Here is a 24,529-nt window from a genome sequence, read left to right on the forward strand (position 1 = left end):
CTCTCCCCTCTGGGCTGGTGCTCCTGCCTCACACCTAGCTCGTCTTCACGCTGTTGAAACCAAAGCGTTCAGAATCATTGGAATCTCCCGAGATGAAGCTAACTCCAAGGGCATTTCACTCACTCACCGCAGGCAGGTTCGTGGTCTTTCCGTCTTCTACCGACTCCTCTCTAACCTTGCCCCCCCCCCCCCCCCAAGCTCTCTCTGGGCTCTGTCCCCCAAATATTCCTACAGGTCGCACAAGATCTGCCTGCAACCCTCTTATGGTTAAACTGCCAAAATCAAGACTCTCTGCTCACCTTCACTCCTTCATTCCTCTTTTCTCCCACCTCTGGAACAAACTCCCTCACTCTCTTCAATCCCACTCCACCCTCCAGGTCTTTAAAACAGCTGTTCACCACCATCTCTTATCTTCCCCCATCCAAAACCTTGATCTTTTCTACCCCCGCTAATTTCACCCCAAATCCACTTTTTTGAAATACCAACTTCTGTCCTGGAAGTTCTTGGTGTCCTTGTGTTTTATACTTCTCCCACCCTCCCCTCCCCTTCCCACGCCTCCTCCCCCCAAGCCCTCTCCCTCCCACACATCTCCCTGCTCTCAAATGTTGTGTGTGTATGTGCTTCCCCTTCTCTCCCCATCTTGTCTTCCGCTCCCTCTTTTTATATATTTTGTTTGTCTGGTTGATTTGTTTGTGAGGTAAATGTTAGCTCTTTCACGAGCCTCGATTCAGTATAAATAAATAAATAAAAATAAAAAATAGAAAAACAATCTTACCCCTCCCCAATTGCTTTGTATCAAATTCATTCGTGACCATTTGATGTTTGTGATGACATCATAACTACAGCAATAGTTGGAGTTTTAAATTAGCTCAGATCTGGATGTGAATGAGCTGTAATCCCCATTCTGGCCACCGCCCGTACGTGTTCTCTACCTGCTCGCAAACATTATTTCTCAAAAATGTCTTCCCACCTTCCCACGCACGAACAACAACGGGTTTTGGTTTGCATTCCAGCGATCGTAATAATTGAAACACCGCAGCAATTTCGGGAAACATCACTTAGGTTTTGCAGTGGCCTTTTTTAGACTTCTGGCTCAGACAGTTTGGGTTAGCGGACCCTCTGACACGACAATACCATGAAGTAAATTGTTCACTTTTACACCAACTTTGAGGTTATTGAATACCTGAGCTGGTTGCCCAAGGTGGTATAAGGTGATTGTGCATCATAATTTTGAATTCCACAAAAAACTTCATTTTCTTTTAAAATAGATGAAACAACAACTGTGACAACGAATCATGAACACAAATCTTCAAGCACCTCTGCTGGTATTACCACACACCGTGGTCGTTCCAGATCTACATTCGAACCCATTGGTTCCACCCCCACCAGTAAAATGGCCACAACAACTGGCTTTTCTTCCCTCATCAGCACAGAAGCGGAGGCTTCCCCAGTTTCGTCTATGGTTGTTATTTCCACAACAAAAGAGGACACCACCAGCACGACGCAACCCGAGACTACAACGAGTGTTTCCAAAGGTGAGTGTTATAAACCAGTGTTGAAGCTGTTGCGTTTGTAATTCTTCTTCATTTAGTTGCTGCAATGTTTTAGATTTTGTTGTCGTTATCGTCACGGCCCTTCAAACTAATCATTTGGGAGAGCTGTAATGTTTGTCAAGCTTTGAAATTGAGGTTACATCTTTTGTGTTGTTTCATTGACATGGGGTTACAATCCTGGCCGAGTTGCCACTCCGACAAAGAACACTCTTCCGCATCCAACAACTAACACTGGCAGATGGGATGCCCCAGTTTAACATCCATAATTTGAGGGACTGAAGGGAAGATAGAATTGATCAGCGCGGAACTACATAACTTCCGGTTAGTGCACCCTTCGCGACAACACAAACCACAGAACGGCACGTGTTGCAGCCGGAAATTATGGAAACAGTGCAGGTTATTTGATCATAACTCGCTTAATTCTTGTCTGATCTTTAAAATTTTAACTTTCCGACAAGCTAGAAGTAATTCTCTTTCTAACAATATAAAGCTTTATGAAAAATAATACGAAATGTTTGTATAGCCGCCCGCGGAACTACGTAACTTCCGGTTAGTGCACCCTTCGTGACAACAGTCACGTGATTGGATACGTTGAAAACAAACCACAAAAGGGCACGTGTTGCAGCGTACTTCCGGTAGTCTCGCCCTCATCGATTGTGACAATCTCTGGATTCGCACACAACGATTACTCACCTTCCACGTGCAATGCCGCCAGGACAAGCGTTCATAGCGTGTGAAAGAGGTCCAGCTCCATCAAAACAGTCATCCTTCCACCTTGTCATAACCAAATAGATAACCGATCTTACCCCTCCCTTTCCTCCCCAATTGCTTTGTGTCACTTTGATCAGTAACCATTATATGGTTTTGGCTTCGACGAGACCAAATTTTTGAAAACGTTTAACGCAGCGGCATTTTTTAGTGGAGGTTGGTAGCCATTCTTTCTCACCTCATACAGGTGGTGCAGATTATGAAAAAAAATGGCGACCAAGCTGAAATGTTTGTTTTTGACCCTGAAAATTGAAAAACAAAATGGCTGCCAAAACCACATAAATGTATCACTGACCAACAAAATGTGTTCAACTCTAACTCTAAAAGTATTCCTGCTAGCTTAAAAATTTAAAAACGTAAATGTTCAGAAAGTGCATATCTACCTGACAAACATACAAATTATATATATTGTGATTTATTTGTCTTTGCAAAGAGCTAAAACTGTCATTTGCAGGCCAATTATATTAAATTTTGAATATTTCAGACAACATAGAAACGTTTGTTTTACGTCATAAAAGAAACAAACGACAACATAGAAACGAAACCGACGAAGGCGCCAGAGCCATAATGGTTTCAGGTTGTCCGTCCGTCTGTCCATCCGTCCGTCCGTGATAGGTTTTCGTTACCACGATAACTTGAGAACGGCTAAACGGATCTTAGTCAAACTTGGTGCAGGTATGTATAATGAGGTAAAGATGAACTGATTAGATTTTGGCGTCACGGGTCAAAGGGTAAAGGTCAGAGGTCATTTTAGGTAAAAAAAAACATCCGTCCGTGGTAGGTTTTCGTTGCTGCTGTAACTTAAGAACAACTGAAGGGATCCAAGTCAAACTTGGTACAACTATATATAATGATGCAAAGATGAACTGATAACATCATGGGGTCAAAAGGTTAGACAAAGGTCTTGGTCAGCAAAAAAAAAATTCTGTTACCGAGCTAACTTGTGAACCACTATTGGGATTTTGACCAAACTTGGTATATAAGTATATATTATGATGGAAAGATGAACCGATTCGATTTTGGCAACAAGAGGTCAAAGGTCAGAGGCTGTAATAGGTTTTCGTTACCGCGATAACCAAAGAACGGCTGAAGTGAACAAAGTCAAACTTTGTACAAGTATGTTCAATTATGTGACGATAAATGGATTAGGTTATACGGTCGAGAGGACAGAGGTCTCGTCAGGTAAAAATTCTTTTACTGCACTAACTTGTGAACCAGTGATGGGATTTTGACCAAACTCGTAGAAATATATATTATGATGCAAAGATGAACTGATTAGATTTCAGCGTCAAAGGTCAGAGGACATGTCAGTTAAAAATGTGATACTTGGGAATAAAAAATGTGATACTTTGGTTTGATCGTTTTATGTACTAGCAGAGTACCCACCCTTGAGGCGATCTTGGTCGAAGTGCACAACACGTTCTTCTGACATATCGCTTAACTTGGGCTGTGTATAGGCAACAGACTGCTGTCTCAGTCGCTCCCAAAAAAAAATAATAACCCTGCTTACATACATGAAGCAAAAGCATGTGTACTGCATATGTGCATGTATAATACATTGTGGTTATATAGCTCGGCTAATTCCAAATGCACTGACCCATAGGCTGACAACAGAGGCCTGAAGCCTATATGTACTGTCACCTTCACAAATACCATGATGCCTATTGGCTCCAACCTTTCGGTATGTGATGAGCCTTTTCACAGTCACTTCTGTGTTGCACTGAAAGGGAAACTTATGAGGGCACGGCGAAAATATGACCCCTCTGAAGACGTCTAACACTTACCAAAATAGTGCACATGTGATTTTTTTTGGAAGTTACAATTGTGGGTGGTGTTAGGCCATTGTCCATGTCCAGCAAGTAATGCTAGCACAAGGGACACTTCGCCTTAACATCCATCCCAGGGACGGCTCACACATCGATTAGAATTACCTTGCATGCGGAACACCGGAATGACTGGGAAAGGCCAGGCCAACACAGGTGGTCTGCAAGATAACATGTAATTGCTCCACGTCAATCCACATAAACATTCACATGTGTTGTCATCAGCCTACATAGTTTGCTGTATTATCTGTACACTTGGTGGTGCTTATGTGTGAAAGAAAAGTCGAGGTACATTAAAAGCTGGACCTTGTCATAACCAAATGACAGCCAACAATGAAATGGAAATCTGCCAACATCACCGCTTTGCACAAAAAGGTGCAAAAACAGATCCTAACAACTACAGACCAATCCGCCTTCTCCCAATTATCAGCAAAGTCATGGAATCCATCATTGCTTCAGATATGAAATCTTTCCTCTTCTCCAATGGCTTGATCTCTGATCATCAATTTGGTTTCAGACATGGTCACTCCACTCTGGACATGCTGCTTTTGCTTTCTCAACAATGGATGGGGGTCCTCAATGCCAAACAGGAAATTAGAGCTGTCTCCCTTGACATATCACGTGCCTTCGATACGGTCTGGCACCCCGCTCTGCTCACCAAACTCTCCTCCTTTGGTATCCCTAGAAATCTCCACGCATGGCTGGCGGACTTCCTCTCTAGACGAAGTCAACGTGTGGCCCTGAATGGGTTTCTCTGATCTCCTCTTCCTGTTCAGGCTGGAGTTCCCCAAGGCAGTGTTCTGGGCCCTGTGCTTTTTCTGGTCTTCATCAATGATCTCTCTGACTCTCTTGAAAATCCTCTCTATCTCTTTGCTGATGACTCTACTCTCTGCTCCATTCCTCATCCCTCAGGTCGGCAGTCTGCAGCCTCCTCACTCTCTGCAGACCTGGACAAAATCACAGACTGGGCAAACAAGTGGAACATGTCTTTCAATCCTGACAAATCTCACACTCTTACAATGTCTCTCTGAAAAGACCGACTGGACAACCCTCCCATCCACTTTCTGAATAATCCTCTCCAAGAAGTTCTGACACTCAAGCTTTTTGGTCTCACTATCTGCCATGATCTTTCCTGGGAAAACCACATTTCAAATCTGGCCTCCAAAGCCAGTTGCCGACTGGGCATCCTCCATCGTGCGAAGTCCTTCCTTGGCACACCTGAGCTCCTCACCACATACAAGGCTTTCATCCGCAGCTCAATGGAATACTGCTCTCCCCTCTGGGCTGGTGCTCCTGCCTCACACCTAGCTCGTCTTCACGCTGTTGAAACCAAAGCGTTCAGAATCATTGGAATCTCCCGAGATGAAGCTAACTCCAAGGGCATTTCACTCACTCACCGCAGGCAGGTTCGTGGTCTTTCCGTCTTCTACCGACTCCTCTCTAACCTTGCCCCCCCCCCCCCCCCCAAGCTCTCTCTGGGCTCTGTCCCCCAAATATTCCTACAGGTCGCACAAGATCTGCCTGCAACCCTCTTATGGTTAAACTGCCAAAATCAAGACTCTCTGCTCACCTTCACTCCTTCATTCCTCTTTTCTCCCACCTCTGGAACAAACTCCCTCACTCTCTTCAATCCCACTCCACCCTCCAGGTCTTTAAAACAGCTGTTCACCACCATCTCTTATCTTCCCCCATCCAAAACCTTGATCTTTTCTACCCCCGCTAATTTCACCCCAAATCCACTTTTTTGAAATACCAACTTCTGTCCTGGAAGTTCTTGGTGTCCTTGTGTTTTATACTTCTCCCACCCTCCCCTCCCCTTCCCACGCCTCCTCCCCCCAAGCCCTCTCCCTCCCACACATCTCCCTGCTCTCAAATGTTGTGTGTGTATGTGCTTCCCCTTCTCTCCCCATCTTGTCTTCCGCTCCCTCTTTTTATATATTTTGTTTGTCTGGTTGATTTGTTTGTGAGGTAAATGTTAGCTCTTTCACGAGCCTCGATTCAGTATAAATAAATAAATAAAAATAAAAAATAGAAAAACAATCTTACCCCTCCCCAATTGCTTTGTATCAAATTCATTCGTGACCATTTGATGTTTGTGATGACATCATAACTACAGCAATAGTTGGAGTTTTAAATTAGCTCAGATCTGGATGTGAATGAGCTGTAATCCCCATTCTGGCCACCGCCCGTACGTGTTCTCTACCTGCTCGCAAACATTATTTCTCAAAAATGTCTTCCCACCTTCCCACGCACGAACAACAACGGGTTTTGGTTTGCATTCCAGCGATCGTAATAATTGAAACACCGCAGCAATTTCGGGAAACATCACTTAGGTTTTGCAGTGGCCTTTATTAGACTTCTGGCTCAGACAGTTTGGGTTAGCGGACCCTCTGACACGACAATACCATGAAGTAAATTGTTCATTTTTACACCAACTTTGAGGTTATTGAATACCTGAGCTGGTTGCCCAAGGTGGTATAAGGTGATTGTGCATCATAATTTTGAATTCCACAAAAAACTTCATTTTCTTTTAAAATAGATGAAACAACAACTGTGACAACGAATCATGAACACAAATCTTCAAGCACCTCTGCTGGTATTACCACACACCGTGGTCGTTCCAGATCTACATTCGAACCCATTGGTTCCACCCCCACCAGTAAAATGGCCACAACAACTGGCTTTTCTTCCCTCATCAGCACAGAAGCAGAGGCTTCCCCAGTTTCGTCTATGGTTGTTATTTCCACAACAAAAGAGGACACCACCAGCACGACGCAACCCGAGATTACAACGAGTGTTTCCAAAGGTGAGTGTTATAAACCAGTGTTGAAGCTGTTGGGTTTGCAATTCTTCTTCATTTAGTTGCTGCAATGTTTGAGATTTTGTTGTCGTTATCGTCACGGCCCTTCAAACTAATCATTTGGGAGAGCTGTAATGTTTGTCAAGCTTTGAAATTGAGGTTACATCTTTTGTGTTGTTTCATTGACATGGGGTTACAATCCTGGCCGAGTTGCCACTCCGACAAAGAACACTCTTCCGCATCGAACAACAAACGCTGGCAAATGGGATGCCCCAGTTTAACATCCATAATTTGAGGGACTGAAGGGAAGATAGAATTGATCAGCGCGGAACTACATAACTTCCGGTTAGTGCACCCTTCGCGACAACACAAACCACAGAAGGGCACGTGTTGCAGCCGGAAATTATGGAAACAGTGCTGGTTATTTGATCATAACTCGCTTAATTCTTGTCTGATCTTTAAAATTTTAACTTTCAGACAAGCTCGAAGTAATTCTCTTTCTAACAATATAAAGTTTTCTGAAAAATAATACGAAATGTTTGTATAGCCGCCCGCGGAACTACGTAACTTCCGGTTAGTGCACGGATCGTTACAACAGTCACGTGATTGGATACGTTGAAAACAAACCACAAAAGGGCACGTGTTGCAGCGTACTTCCGGTAGTCTCGCCCTCATCGATTGTGACAATCTCTGGATTCGCACACAACGATTACTCACCTTCCACGTGCAATGCCGCCAGGACAAGCGTTCATAGCGTGTGAAAGAGGTCCAGCTCCATCAAAACAGTCATCCTTCCACCTTGTCATAACCAAATAGATAACCGATCTTACCCCTCCCTTTCCTCCCCAATTGCTTTGTGTCACTTTGATCAGTAACCATTATATGGTTTTGGCTTCGATGAGACCAAATTTTTGAAAACGTTTAACGCAGCGGCATTTTTTAGTGGAGGTTGGTAGCCATTCTTTCTCACCTCATACAGGTGGTGCAGATTATAAAAAAAAATGGCGACCAAGCTGAAATGTTTGTTTTTGACCCTGAAAATTGAAAAACAAAATGGCTGCCAAAACCACATAAATGTATCACTGACCAACAAAATGTGTTCAACTCTAACTCTAAAAGTATTCCTGCTAGCTTAAAAATTTAAAAACGTAAATGTTCAGAAAGTGCATATCTACCTGACAAACATACAAATTATATATATTGTGATTTATTTGTCTTTGCAAAAGAGCTAAAACTGTCATTTGTAGGCCAATTATATTAAATTTTGAATATTTCAGACAACATAGAAACATTTGTTTTACGTCATAAAAGAAACAAACGACAACATAGAAACGAAACCGACGAAGGCGCCGGAGGCATTATGGTTTCAGGTTGTCCGTCCGTCTGTCCATCCGTCCATCCCTGATAGGTTTTCGTTACCACGATAACTTGAGAACGGCTAAACGGATCTTAGTCAAACTTGGTGCAGGTATGTATAATGAGGTAAAGATGAACTGATTCGATTTTGGGGTCACGGGTCAAAGGGTAAAGGTCAGAGGTCATTTTAGGTTAAAAAAAACATCCGTCCGTGGTAGGTTTTCGTTGCTGCTGTAACTTAAGAACAACTGAAGGGATCCATGTCAAACTTGATACAACTATATATAATGATGTAAAGATGAACTAATAACAATATGGGGTCAAAAGTTTAGACAAAGGTCTTGGTCAGCAAAAAAAATTATATTACCGAACTAACTTGTGAACCACTGTTGGGATTTTGACCAAACTTGGTATATAAGTATATATTATGATGGAAAGATGAACCGATTCGATTTTGGCAACAAGAGGTCAAAGGTCAGAGGCTGTAATAGGTTTTCGTTACCGCGATAACCAAAGAACGGCTGAAGTGAACAAAGTCAAACTTTGTACAAGTATGTTCAATTATGTGACGATAAATGGATTAGGTTGTACAGTCGAGAGGTCAGAGGACTCGTCAGGTAAAAATTATTTTACTGCACTAACTTGTGAACCAGTTGTTGTAAAAATCAAAGATACAACATTGTCCAAGAGTAGGTTTAATCGAAATTCGTTCTCGACAGCATCTAGAGAGAAACCAATAAGCATTGTATTAGTGTTACTTCAGGTGAATACACGTGCGTACAGGTGGTATAACTATAAATGAGCTGATGGTATATATAGCAGAATCGTTACCATTCTACGGAAGCCCAGAGTTGCTATAGAGTTACATTGCAATGATGGATGAACATCTCCTGTCTGCGCTGAAAGGCAGTCTCTTTTATATAGGAGCCGCAGAGGTGCCGCGTAGCGGCAATGACTAGAATAACAGTAGTGTCGTAACTTGGATGACGATTTCATCACATTCTCCCCACGCTTAGAACTTGACTAGCCGGTAATGTACAGCAGACACATTTTGATAAACAGCAGAGGGATACATAGGAATGCAAAGAACAAAATACATCGGAAGGATGTTACTGCCAGTCGAACACCCAGGGGCCATCAATCCCGATTGCAGGGTTACTGCATTTCAACCGCGCACCCATAGCCTGGTTAGCAATCATTTCCCAGATATAGATGTACCGAGGAGGAAATCCCAATCAAGGAGATATCGAACCAAGCAAGCAGTGTTCATCCCAGGGAGAAGACGATGAGCCCGTGGGTCGCAGTAGTCTTACAGTGGGGTAGTCGGCACAGTAGCTAGATTGGATAATTTGTACCTTGTCGAACAGTGGGGTAGTCGGCACAGTAGCTAGATTGGTTAATTTGTACCTTGTCGAACAGTGGGGTAGTCGGCACAGTAGCTAGATTGCTTAATTTGTACCTTGTCGTAGAGCGAATTGCCATATGTCGCACAGCGCATTACAGCAAGCCTCCACGTCGGCCTGTCCCTGACTAGGCTCCCAAGGGTTCATGGTCGATCCATGTTAGGTCCAGGTTGTCATGGAATAATAGCGAGGTCAGGGGTACACATCGAGGGAGAGAGAGAATCGATGAGAGCCATTCGGAGCCATAATGAGAGTTACTCGACACCGGCAGAGGCCCCTTTGAAATCCATCGCCCATCGCTCCCACGGTCTAGTAGCCCTGCTTGAGGGTTGTAAAACGTGGTTTGAGTTCCGCACATACAGCACAGTCGCGACAGCCCCGGCGAACGGTCGACTCGGCTACACACTCGACTACGCACAACTCCATACCCCCCCCCCCCCCCCGAGTATGGCAGATTACGACTACGCACAAAATGAGGGAAACGCGCCACACCAGGATGTCACATAGTGTCGTGCAAAGCGCGCAGACCCTCCGCGATTCATACTCCTCCGTTCATCTCGAAACGCAGACGGCATATCTCGTCCCGTCCTGCAGTACAGCGCTCTGTGTAGCGGTAATTACCCCAGACGGACACGCACGGCATGCAATGTCACGTGTACCCGAACCTAAATTGTCCTTCCGGTACCTTACTTAGAGGTAAAGCTCGGCGGAACGGAGAAGATCGGCTATACCGGATTCGCCAACCATCCATCCATTCAATGCTGCCATTGAATGGCCCAGATCTAGCCGGATCATCTATCCATTCAATGCTGCCATTGAATGGCTCAGATCAAGCTGGATCACTCCATGCACCAACGCCATGGAGTACCGCAATGCCCCGGATGGATTGTCCATCCATGGATGTCCCGGATGGATTGTCCATCCACGGATTTCCTATCGACAAACCTGAGAGAATGTTCTCATCTCGCTCCATGCACCGATGCCATGGAGTACCGCAATGCCCCGGATGGATTGTCCATCCATGGATGTCCCAGATGGATTGTCCATCCACGGATTTCCTATCGACAAACCCGAGAGAATGTTCTCATCTCACCCCCTCACTCATCCATCCCCCCCCCCCCCTCTGAGATTGCAGCTGCGCACTGCGTACCGAAGTCGAGCGACCTTCACAGTCTGGGTCAGAGGGAAATGGAAACAGGCAGCGGCCGGGCGAGGCATCTCGCAGTCTCGAAACGTGTCGTGGAAACGAGCCAAGAGCTCTGTCCTAGAAACAACAAGCCAAGAGTCAAGGGCGAACAGGCGGGACGGTGCCTCCGTGGCTTGCCCAGGAGACAAGGGAGTCGGGCGCTACACTCAATATTACCATTTCATGAGGTCATCGTGTACTCCCAAATGCACCCCCAAATGCCCCATGGTCATATCGAATAACGGCATGAGTCCCTGTTGAGTGCTAGACGCCCGAAGGCCTATGGTCTCAGCGAATAACGGCTTTCGAGTCCCCGTTGTTGGCTAAACGCCCCGAAGGCACTATGGTCCTAGCGAACAACGGCATGAGTCCCCGTTGAGGGCTAGACGGCGCGGGCGCGCGACCTCTAGGTAGCGCTGTGTTATGACACGTGCGCATGTGCTGGGGTGGTCAGGTTGAGTATTTCCGCTTTCTGTGGAGTTACCAAGATACATGGAAACTTGAGTAAACGTACTACCTCTAGATACCGCCGCGTTATGACACGCACGTATGTGCTGGGGCGGTCAGGTTGATTTCCGCTAACCGAGGAGTTACCAAGGTACATGGAAACTCGAGGAAATGAACCCCGATGACAAGAGGGTGTGAAGCACGCAATTACGTTAATGACGCCATAGGGCAAACGCGTGATTAGTCGGTGACGTCATCAATGGTTCGGGCACGTGCGGGCGGGTTTGACAGCGATTCGCCCCGTCCTCGGATTCCCCGAGCGGAGTTCCAGCTGAGCGGTATCCCCGCATGGAGTAAAGTGGCGCACCAAAACTTTAGTCTCGCGTCCATTTGGCACCAGCACTCGAGCGAGCTTGAGATTGGGGGTACTGAATACGAACCCGGTCGACGAGTGGATTGTATTACTGAGGGCGCACTGCGTTCGAGGGAAACCGAAAGTCGAACTCGGCCTGTCGAACCAGCGCGGCACGCTGAGGCGAGTGGGCGAGCACGCTGGGCAGCGATAAATTGTACGTCCTGAAGTAGCGTCTCGTTCGATGGCTTTCGGGCCGTGTTTGTCCGGAGTTAGATGCGGGGAATAGCGTCAACGGTGCGGTAGCCATTCCCGCTATCACCCGAGCAAAGAGGATGGTGGGCAAGACCGGTAGACGGTCATTCGAATACCTCATGCTGTGGTATATGATCATCTAGCTTGATACGACAAAGACCGGTAGGCGGTCATCAGAATACATCGTGCTATGGTATATGATCACCCAGCTTGATACGACATTCCCCTGTAGTGCCCGAGTGCTGTGAAAGTTTCTGAAGATCCCGCTCGACATCCTTAGAAACTGCCGCCAGACGAGGCTCGCTGCCTGTCCGTTAATCGGGACAGAGATAACGGCGCCGACAAGCCGGACATCCGTGCTGTGGCGAGTCCTCGAGTGGTGCCAAACGAGCCTCATGCGTTGAGGCGATTCCGGGCAGTGGAGTTCGCCAGCCTCGCTGAGTAGCCACGCGTAGGTGGGATTCCGACCAGCAGCAATCGGGGCTGCCGGCCTCACAGAGTAGGGCCTGTGAGGGGAATCGCATGCGATTCGCGTGAAGAAGGGGTCCATCCAGCGAAGATGCAGCGCGCACAACTTGTGCATCGTGCATAGTAGGGATTCCATCCAGCGATGGTGCAGCGTGCACGATTCGTGCGTAAGAGGGGTTCCATCCCGCGATGGGTGCAGCGCACGCGACTCGTGCATAGAAGGGGTTTCATCCCGCGATGGGTGCAGCGCACGCAATTCGCGCGTAGGAGGTGATTCCGACGAGCAGCGATCGGAATCACTGGCCTCACAGAGTAGTGCCCGCGATGGGTGCAGCGTGCAGCTTCGCGTAGGAGGTGATTCCGACGAGCAGCGATCGGAATCGCCGGCCTCACAGAGTAGTGCCCGCGATGGGTGCAGCGTGCAGCTTCGCATAGGAGGTGATTCCGATGAGCAGCGATCGGTCGGGTAGGCCGGCCGAGTGAGGCATAACAGACATGGGAGTCGTGAACACTCGCGTGGAAAGCTCATCTCGTTCCGAGGCACGCAAATCTCGGATGATTCTCTCAGACGAAGCCGTTAGCGTTTCCCGCAACTGAGGCTAGACTCGTACCTTCGGCTCCATGCACGTCCGTCGACCCGACGGGGTTTCAGCCGCAGGACGTTTCCCAGTAGCATCGTTCTCCAGGCGTCTTGCTGGAGTTCGTCACGCTTGCTCCGGCGTTCGGACCTCGGGAGAGCAGTTCGTGCTTTGACGACGTAGCTCCGGAACAAAATGCTTGCGAGGTTCCAATGCATCCGGTCCCTTCGTGGCAGACCGGCAGCGAGAGTAGTTGGAGCTCCGTGGCTAGAGCTAGCTCGACGGGTCCTCCGCTGGGCATTCTTCTCCGAGGTGGGCATCGCAAGAGCGTGGGCATCATCTCGATTCCGAGCGATGTCATGAGAGAATTTCGATTAAGTGTTGTAAAAATCAAAGATACAACATTGTCCGAGAGTAGGTTTAATCGAAATTCGTTCTCGACAGCATCCAGAGAGAAACCAATAAGAATTGTATTAGTATTACTTCAGGTGAATACAGGTGTGAACAGGTGGTATAACTATAAATGAGCTGATGGTATATATAGCAGAATCGTTACCATTCTACGGAAGCCCAGAGTTGCTATAGAGTTACATTGCGATGATGGATGAACATCTTCTGTCTGTGCTGAAAGGCAGTCTCTTTTATATAGGAGCCGCGGAGGTGCCGCGTAGCGGCAATGAGGAGAATAACATTAGTGTCATAACTTGGATGATGATTTCATCACACCAGTGATGGGATTTTAACCAATCTAGGAGAAATATATATTATGATGCAAAGATGAACTGATTAGATTTCAGCGTCAAAGGTCAGAGGACATGTCAGTTAAAAATGTGATACTTGGGAATAAAAAATGTGATACTTTGGTTTGATCGTTTTATGTACTAGCAGAGTACCCACCCTTGAGGCGATCTTGGTCTAAGCGTACAACGCGTTCTTCTGACATATCACTTAACTTGGGCTGTGTATAGGCAACAGACTGCTGTCTCAGTCGCTCCCAAAAAAAAAAAATAACCCTGGTTACATACATGAAGCAAAAGCATGTGTACTGCATATGTGCATGTACAATACATTGTGGTTATATAGCTCCGCTAATTCCAAATGCACTGACCCATAGGCTGACACCAGAGGCCTGAAGCCTATATGTACTGTCACCTTCACAAAGACCATGATGCCTATTGGCTCCAACCTTTCGATATGTGATGATCCTTTTAAGAGTCACTTCTGTGTTGCACTGAAAGGGAAACTTATGAGGGCACGGCGAAAATATGACCCCTCTGAAGACGTCTAACACTTACCAAAATAGTGGACATGTGATATTTTTTTGGAAGTTACAATTGTGGGTGGTGTTATGCCATTGTCCATGTCCAGCAAGTAATGCTAGCACAAGGGACACTTCAGCTTAACATCCATCCCAGGGACGGCTCACACATCGATTATAATTACCTTGCATGCGGAACACCGGAATGACTGTGAAAGGCCAGGCCAACACACGTGGTCTGCAAGATAACATGTAATTGCTCCACGTCAATCCACATAAACATTCACATGTGTTGTCATCAGCCTACATAGTTTGCTGTATTATCTGTACACTTCGTGGTGCTTCAGTGTGAAAGAAAAGTCGAGGTACATTAAAAGCTGGACCTTGTCATAACCAAATGACAGCCAACATTGAAATGGAAATCTGCCAACATCACCGCTTTGCACAAAAAGGTGCAAAAACAGATCCTAGCAACTACAGACCAATCAGCCTTCTCCCAATTATCAGCAGTCATGGAATCCATCATTGCTTCAGATATTAAATCTTTCCTCTTCTCCAATGGCTTGATCTCTGATCATCAATTTGGTTTCAGACCTGGTCACTCCACTCTGGACATGCTGCTTTTGCTTTCTCAACAATGGATGGAGGTCCTCAATGCCAAACAGGAAATTAGAGCTGTCTCCCTTGACATATCACGTGCCTTCGATACGGTTTGGCACCCCGCTCTGCTCACCAAACTCTCCTCCTTTGGTATCCATGGAAATCTCCACGCATGGCTGGCGGACTTCCTCTCTAGTCGTAGTCAACGTTTGGCCCTGAATGGGTTTCTCTGATCTCCTCTTCCTGTTCAGGCTGGAGTTCCCCAAGGCAGTGTTCTGGGCCCTGTGCTTTTTCTGGTCTTCATCAATGATCTCTCTGACTCTTTGAAAATCCTCTCTATCTCTTTGCTGATGACTCTACTCTCGGTCGCTCCATTCCTCATCCCTCAGATCAGCAGTCTGCAGCCTCCTCACTCTCTGCAGACCTGGACAAAATCACAGACTGGGCAAACAAGTGGAACATGTCTTTCAATCCTGACAAATCTCACACTCTTACGATGTCTCTCCGAAAAGACCGACTGGACAACCCTCCCATCCACTTTCTGAATAATCCTCTCCACGAAGTTCTGTCACTCAAGCTTTTTGGTCTCACTATCTGCCATGATCTTTCCTGGGAAAACCACATTTCAAATCTGGCCTCCAAAGCCAGTTGCCGACTGGGCATCCTCCATCGTGCGAAGTCCTTCCTTGGCACACCTGAGCTCCTCACCACATACAAGGCTTTCATCCGCAGCTCAATGGAATACTGCTCTCCCCTCTGGGCTGGTGCTCCTGCCTCACACCTAGCTCGTCTTCACGCTGTTGAAACCAAAGCGTTCAGAATCATTGGAATCTCCCAAGATGAAGCTAACTCCAAGGGCATTTCACTCAATCACCGCAGGCAGGTTCGTGGTCTTTCCGTCTTCTTCCGACTCCTCTCTGGCCTTGCCCCCCCCCCCAAGCTCTCTCTGGGCTCTGTCCCCCAAATATTCCTACAGGTCGCACAAGATCTGCCTGCAACCCTCTTATGGTTAAACTGCCAAAATCAAGACTCTCTGCTCACCTTCACTCCTTCATTCCTCTTTTCTCCCACCTCTGGAACAAACTCCCTCACTCTCTTCAATCCCACTCCACCCTCCAGGTCTTTAAAACAGCTGTTCACCACCATCTCTTATCTTCCCCCATCCAAAACCTTGATCTTTTCTACCCCCGCTAATTTCACCCCAAATCCACTTTTTTGAAATACCAACTTCTGTCCTGGAAGTTCTTGGTGTCCTTGTGTTTTATACTTCTCCCACCCTCCCCTCCCCTTCCCACGCCTCCTCCCCCCAAGCCCTCTCCCTCCCACACATCTCCCTGCTCTCAAATGTTGTGTGTGTATGTGCTTCCCCTTCTCTCCCCATCTTGTCTTCCGCTCCCTCTTTTTATATATTTTGTTTGTCTGGTTGATTTGTTTGTGAGGTAAATGTTAGCTCTTTCACGAGCCTCGATTCAGTATAAATAAATAAATAAAAATAAAAAATAGAAAAACAATCTTACCCCTCCCCAATTGCTTTGTATCAAATTCATTCGTGACCATTTGATGTTTGTGATGACATCATAACTACAGCAATAGTTGGAGTTTTAAATTAGCTCAGATCTGGATGTGAATGAGCTGTAATCCCCATTCTGGCCACCGCCCGTACGTGTTCTCTACCTGCTCGCAAACATTATTTCTCAAAAATGTCTTCCCACCTTCCCACGCACGAACAACAACGGGTTTTGGTTTGCATTCCAGCGATCGTAATAATTGAAACACCGCAGCAATTTCGGGAAACATCACTTAGGTTTTGCAGTGGCCTTTATTAGCCTTCTGGCTCAGACAGTTTGGGTTAGCGGACCCTCTGACACGACAATACCATGAAGTAAATTGTTCATTTTTACACCAACTTTGAGGTTATTGAATACCTGAGCTGGTTGCCCAAGGTGGTATAAGGTGATTGTGCATCATAATTTTGAATTCCACAAAAAACTTCATTTTCTTTTAAAATAGATGAAACAACAACTGTGACAACGAATCATGAACACAAATCTTCAAGCACCTCTGCTGGTATTACCACACACCGTGGTCGTTCCAGATCTACATTCGAACCCATTGGTTCCACCCCCACCAGTAAAATGGCCACAACAACTGGCTTTTCTTCCCTCATCAGCACAGAAGCGGAGGCTTCCCCAGTTTCGTCTATGGTTGTTATTTCCACAACAAAAGAGGACACCACCAGCACGACGCAACCCGAGACTACAACGAGTGTTTCCAAAGGTGAGTGTTATAAACCAGTGTTGAAGCTGTTGGGTTTGTAATTCTTCTTCATTTAGTTGCTGCAATGTTTTAGATTTTGTTGTCGTTATCGTCACGGCCCTTCAAACTAATCATTTGGGAGAGCTGTAATGTTTGTCAAGCTTTGAAATTGAGGTTACATCTTTTGTGTTGTTTCATTGACATGGGGTTACAATCCGGGCCGAGTTGCCACTCCGACAAAGAACACTCTGCCGCATCCAACAACTAACACTGGCAGATGGGATGCCCCAGTTTAACATCCATAATTTGAGGGACTGAAGGGAAGATAGAATTGATCAAGCCGGAACTACATAACTTCCGGTTAGTGCACCCTTCGCGACAACACAAACCACAGAAGGGCACGTGTTGCAGCCGGAAATTATGGAAACAGTGCAGGTTATTTGATCATAACTCGCTTAATTCTTGTCTGATCTTTAAAATTTTAACTTTCCGACAAGCTAGAAGTAATTCTCTTTCTAACAATATAAAGCTTTATGAAAAATAATACGAAATGTTTGTATAGCCGCCCGCGGAACTACGTAACTTCCGGTTAGTGCACCCTTCGTGACAACAGTCACGTGATTGGATACGTTGAAAACAAACCACAAAAGGGCACGTGTTGCAGCGTACTTCCGGTAGTCTCGCCCTCATCGATTGTGACAATCTCTGGATTCGCACACAACGATTACTCACCTTCCACGTGCAATGCCGCCAGGACAAGAGTTCATAGCGTGTGAAAGAGGTCCAGCTCCATCAAAACAGTCATCCTTCCACCTTGTCATAACCAAATAGATAACCGATCTTACCCCTCCCTTTCCTCCCCAATTGCTTTGTGTCACTTTGATCAGTAACCATTATATGGTTTTGGCTTCGACGAGACCAAATTTTTGAAAACGTTTAACGCAGCGGCATTTTTTAGTGGAGGTTGGTAGCCATTCTTTCTCACCTCATACAGGTGGTGCAGATTATGAAAAAAAATGGCGACCAAGCTGAAATGTTTGTTTTTGACCCTGAAAATTGAAAAACAAAATGGCTGCCAAAACCACATAAATGTATCACTGACCAACAAAATGTGTTCAACTCTAACTCTAAAAGTATTCCTGCTAGCTTAAAAATTTAAAAACGTAAATGTTCAGAAAGTGCATATCTACCTGACAAACATACAAATTATATATATTGTGATTTATTTGTCTTTGCAAAAGAGCTAAAACTGTCATTTGTAGGCCAATTATATTAAATTTTGAATATTTCAGACAACATAGAAACGTTTGTTTTACGTCATAAAAGAAACAAACGACAACATAGAAACGAAACCGACGAAGGCGCCGGAGCCATTAATGGTTTCAGGTTGTCCGTCCGTCTGTCCATCCGTCCGTCCGTGATAGGTTTTCGTTACCACGATAACTTGAGAACGGCTAAACGGATCTTAGTCAAACTTGGTGCAGGTATGTATAATGAGGTAAAGATGAACTGATTAGATTTTGGCGTCACGGGTCAAAGGGTAAAGGTCAGAGGTCATTTTAGGTAAAAAAAAAACATCCGTCCGTGGTAGGTTTTCGTTGCTGCTGTAACTTAAGAACAACTGAAGGGATCCAAGTCAAACTTGGTACAATTATATATAATGATGCAAAGATGAACTGATAACATCATGGGGTCAAAAGGTTAGACAAAGGTCTTGGTCAGCAAAAAAAAAATTCTGTTACCGAGCTAACTTGTGAACCACTATTGGGATTTTGACCAAACTTGGTATATAAGTATATATTATGATGGAAAGATGAACCGATTCGATTTTGGCAACAAGAGGTCAAAGGTCAGAGGCTGTAATAGGTTTTCGTTACCGCGATAACCAAAGAACGGCTGAAGTGAACAAAGTCAAACTTTGTACAAGTATGTTCAATTATGTGACGATAAATGGATTAGGTTATACGGTCGAGAGGACAGAGGTCTCGTCAGGTAAAAATTCTTTTACTGCACTAACTTGTGAACCAGTGATGGGATTTTGACCAAACTCGTAGAAATATATATTATGATGCAAAGATGAACTGATTAGATTTCAGCGTCAAAGGTCAGAGGACATGTCAGTTAAAAATGTGATACTTGGGAATAAAAAATGTGATACTTTGGTTTGATCGTTTGATGTACTAGCAGAGTACCCACCCTTGAGGCGATCTTGGTCGAAGTGCACAACACGTTCTTCTGACATATCGCTTAACTTGGGCTGTGTATAGGCAACAGACTGCTGTCTCAGTCGCTCCCAAAAAAAAATAATAACCCTGCTTACATACATGAAGCAAAAGCATGTGTACTGCATATGTGCATGTATAATACATTGTGGTTATATAGCTCGGCTAATTCCAAATGCACTGACCCATAGGCTGACAACAGAGGCCTGAAGCCTATATGTACTGTCACCTTCACAAATACCATGATGCCTATTGGCTCCAACCTTTCGGTATGTGATGAGCCTTTTCACAGTCACTTCTGTGTTGCACTGAAAGGGAAACTTATGAGGGCACGGCGAAAATATGACCCCTCTGAAGACGTCTAACACTTACCAAAATAGTGCATACGTGATTTTTTTTGGAAGTTACAATTGTGGGTGGTGTTAGGCCATTGTCCATGTCCAGCAAGTAATGCTAGCACAAGGGACACTTCACCTTAACATCCATCCCAGGGACGGCTCACACATCGATTAGAATTACCTTGCATGCGGAACACCGGAATGACTGGGAAAGGCCAGGCCAACACAGGTGGTCTGCAAGATAACATGTAATTGCTCCACGTCAATCCACATAAACATTCACATGTGTTGTCATCAGCCTACATAGTTTGCTGTATTATCTGTACACTTGGTGGTGCTTATGTGTGAAAGAAAAGTCGAGGTACATTAAAAGCTGGACCTTGTCATAACCAAATGACAGCCAACAATGAAATGGAAATCTGCCAACATCACCGCTTTGCACAAAAAGGTGCAAAAACAGATCCTAACAACTACAGACCAATCCGCCTTCTCCCAATTATCAGCAAAGTCATGGAATCCATCATTGCTTCAGATATGAAATCTTTCCTCTTCTCCAATGGCTTGATCTCTGATCATCAATTTGGTTTCAGACATGGTCACTCCACTCTGGACATGCTGCTTTTGCTTTCTCAACAATGGATGGGGGTCCTCAATGCCAAACAGGAAATTAGAGCTGTCTCCCTTGACATATCACGTGCCTTCGATACGGTCTGGCACCCCGCTCTGCTCACCAAACTCTCCTCCTTTGGTATCCCTAGAAATCTCCACGCATGGCTGGCGGACTTCCTCTCTAGACGAAGTCAACGTGTGGCCCTGAATGGGTTTCTCTGATCTCCTCTTCCTGTTCAGGCTGGAGTTCCCCAAGGCAGTGTTCTGGGCCCTGTGCTTTTTCTGGTCTTCATCAATGATCTCTCTGACTCTCTTGAAAATCCTCTATATCTCTTTGCTGATGACTCTACTCTCTGCTCCATTCCTCATCCCTCAGGTCGGCAGTCTGCAGCCTCCTCACTCTCTGCAGACCTGGACAAAATCACAGACTGGGCAAACAAGTGGAACATGTCTTTCAATCCTGACAAATCTCACACTCTTACAATGTCTCTCTGAAAAGACCGACTGGACAACCCTCCCATCCACTTTCTGAATAATCCTCTCCAAGAAGTTCTGTCACTCAAGCTTTTTGGTCTCACTATCTGCCATGATCTTTCCTGGGAAAACCACATTTCAAATCTGGCCTCCAAAGCCAGTTGCCGACTGGGCATCCTCCATCGTGCGAAGTCCTTCCTTGGCACACCTGAGCTCCTCAACACATACAAGGCTTTCATCTGCAGCTCAATGGAATACTGCTCTCCCCTCTGGGCTGGTGCTCCTGCCTCACACCTAGCTCGTCTTCACGCTGTTGAAACCAAAGCGTTCAGAATCATTGGAATCTCCCGAGATGAAGCTAACTCCAAGGGCATTTCACTCACTCACCGCAGGCAGGTTCGTGGTCTTTCCGTCTTCTACCGACTCCTCTCTAACCTTGCCCCCCCCCCCCCCAAGCTCTCTCTGGGCTCTGTCCCCCAAATATTCCTACAGGTCGCACAAGATCTGCCTGCAACCCTCTTATGGTTAAACTGCCAAAATCAAGACTCTCTGCTCACCTTCACTCCTTCATTCCTCTTTTCTCCCACCTCTGGAACAAACTCCCTCACTCTCTTCAATCCCACTCCACCCTCCAGGTCTTTAAAACAGCTGTTCACCACCATCTCTTATCTTCCCCCATCCAAAACCTTGATCTTTTCTACCCCCGCTAATTTCACCCCAAATCCACTTTTTTGAAATACCAACTTCTGTCCTGGAAGTTCTTGGTGTCCTTGTGTTTTATACTTCTCCCACCCTCCCCTCCCCTTCCCACGCCTCCTCCCCCCAAGCCCTCTCCCTCCCACACATCTCCCTGCTCTCAAATGTTGTGTGTGTATGTGCTTCCCCTTCTCTCCCCATCTTGTCTTCCGCTCCCTCTTTTTATATATTTTGTTTGTCTGGTTGATTTGTTTGTGAGGTAAATGTTAGCTCTTTCACGAGCCTCGATTCAGTATAAATAAATAAAAAAATTAAAAAAATAGAAAAACAATCTTACCCCTCCCCAATTGCTTTGTATCAAATTCATTCGTGACCATTTGATGTTTGTGATGACATCATAACTACAGCAATAGTTGGAGTTTTAAATTAGCTCAGATCTGGATGTGAATGAGCTGTAATCCCCATTCTGGCCACCGCCCGTACGTGTTCTCTACCTGCTCGCAAACATTATTTCTCAAAAATGTCTTCCCACCTTCCCACGCACGAACAACAACGGGTTTTGGTTTGCATTCCAGCGATCGTAATAATTGAAACACCGCAGCAATTTCGGGAAACATCACTTAGGTTTTGCAGTGGCCTTTATTAGACTTCTGGCTCAGACAGTTTGGGTTAGCGGACCCTCTGACACGACAATACCATGAAGTAAATTGTTCATTTTTACACCAACTTTGAGGTTATTGAATACCTGAGCTGGTTGCCCAAGGTGGTATAAGGTGATTGTGCATCATAATTTTGAATTCCACAAAAAACTTCATTTTCTTTTAAAATAGATGAAACAACAACTGTGACAACGAATCATGAACACAAATCTTCAAGCACCTCTGCTGGTATTACCACACACCGTGGTCGTTCCAGATCTACATTCGAACCCATTGGTTCCACCCCCACCAGTAAAATGGCCACAACAACTGGCTTTTCTTCCCTCATCAGCACAGAAGCGGAGGCTTCCCCAGTTTCGTCTATGGTTGTTATTTCCACAACAAAAGAGGACACCACCAGCACGACGCAACCCGAGACTACAACGAGTGTTTCCAAAGGTGAGTGTTATAAACCAGTGTTGAAGCTGTTGGGTTTGTAATTCTTCTTAATTTAGTTGCTGCAATGTTTTAGATTTTGTTGTCGTTATCGTCACGGCCCTTCAAACTAATGATTTTGGGAGAGCTGTAATGTTTGTCAAGCTTTGAAATTGAGGTTACATCTTTTGTGTTGTTTCATTGACATGGGGTTACAATCCGGGCCGAGTTGCCACTCCGACAAAGAACACTCTGCCGCATCCAACAACTAACACTGGCAGATGGGATGCCCCAGTTTAACATCCATAATTTGAGGGACTGAAGGGAAGATAGAATTGATCAAGCCGGAACTACATAACTTCCGGTTAGTGCACCCTTCGCGACAACACAAACCACAGAACGGCACGTGTTGCAGCCGGAAATTATGGAAACAGTGCAGGTTATTTGATCATAACTCGCTTAATTCTTGTCTGATCTTTAAAATTTTAACTTTCCGACAAGCTAGAAGTAATTCTCTTTCTAACAATATAAAGCTTTATGAAAAATAATACGAAATGTTTGTATAGCCGCCCGCGGAACTACGTAACTTCCGGTTAGTGCACCCTTCGTGACAACAGTCACGTGATTGGATACGTTGAAAACAAACCACAAAAGGGCACGTGTTACAGCGTACTTCCGGTAGTCTCGCCCTCATCGATTGTGACAATCTCTGGATTCGCACACAACGATTACTCACCTTCCACGTGCAATGCCGCCAGGACAAGAGTTCATAGCGTGTGAAAGAGGTCCAGCTCCATCAAAACAGTCATCCTTCCGCCTTGTCATAACCAAATAGATAACCGATCTTACCCCTCCCTTTCCTCCCCAATTGCTTTGTGTCACTTTGATCAGTAACCATTATATGGTTTTGGCTTCGACGAGACCAAATTTTTGAAAATCGTTTAACGCAGCGGCATTTTTTAGTGGAGGTTGGTAGCCATTCTTTCTCACCTCATACAGGTGGTGCAGATTATGAAAAAAAAATGGCTACCAAGCTGAAATGTTTGTTTTTGACCCTGAAAATTGAAAAACAAAATGGCTGCCAAAACCACATAAATGTATCACTGACCAACAAAATGTGTTCAACTCTAACTCTAAAAGTATTCCTGCTAGCTTAAAAATTTAAAAACGTAAATGTTCAGAAAGTGCATATCTACCTGACAAACATACAAATTATATATATTGTGATTTATTTGTCTTTGCAAAAGAGCTAAAACTGTCATTTGCAGGCCAATTATATTAAATTTTGAATATTTCAGACAACATAGAAACGTTTGTTTTACGTCATAAAAGAAACAAACGACAACATAGAAACGAAACCGACGAAGGCGCCGGAGCCATAATGGTTTCAGGTTGTCCGTCCATCTGTCCATCCGTCCGTCCATGATAGGTTTTCGTTACCACGATAACTTGAGAACGGCTAAACGGATCTTAGTCAAACTTGGTGCAGGTATGTATAATGAGGTAAAGATGAACTGATTAGATTTTGGCGTCACGGGTCAAAGGGTAAAGGTCAGAGGTCATTTTAGGTAAAAAAAAAAAAACATCCGTCCGTGGTAGGTTTTCGTTGCTGCTGTAACTTAAGAACAACTGAAGGGATCCAAGTCAAACTTGGTACAACTATATATAATGATGCAAAGATGAACTGATAACATCATGGGGTCAAAAGGTTAGACAAAGGTCTTGGTCAGCAAAAAAAAAATTCTGTTACCGAGCTAACTTGTGAACCACTATTGGGATTTTGACCAAACTTGGTATATAAGTATATATTATGATGGAAAGATGAACCGATTCGATTTTGGCAACAAGAGGTCAAAGGTCAGAGGCTGTAATAGGTTTTCGTTACCGCGATAACCAAAGAACGGCTGAAGTGAACAAAGTCAAACTTTGTACAAGTATGTTCAATTATGTGACGATAAATGGATTAGGTTATACGGTCGAGAGGACAGAGGTCTCGTCAGGTAAAAATTCTTTT

At 45.2% G+C, this 24,529-nt stretch overlaps 1 protein-coding gene across 1 annotated transcript in view; it reads left to right on the forward strand.

Annotated features, from left to right (window-relative positions):
- Positions 1-24,529, forward strand: part of LOC137425854 (uncharacterized) — a 138,168-nt gene that overhangs the window by 15,055 nt on the left and 98,584 nt on the right. The window contains exons 4-7 of the mRNA XM_078775774.1: positions 1,269-1,535; positions 6,684-6,950; positions 16,858-17,124; positions 22,273-22,539. Coding sequence (XP_078631900.1) covers positions 1,269-1,535; positions 6,684-6,950; positions 16,858-17,124; positions 22,273-22,539 — 1,068 coding nt within the window. The remainder of the gene's footprint in view (positions 1-1,268; positions 1,536-6,683; positions 6,951-16,857; positions 17,125-22,272; positions 22,540-24,529) is intronic.

Source organism: Myxine glutinosa, chromosome 4 (assembly GCF_964187855.1).
Source record: "Myxine glutinosa chromosome 4, kmMyxGlut1.1, whole genome shotgun sequence".
Taxonomy (NCBI): Eukaryota; Metazoa; Chordata; class Myxini; order Myxiniformes; family Myxinidae; genus Myxine; species Myxine glutinosa.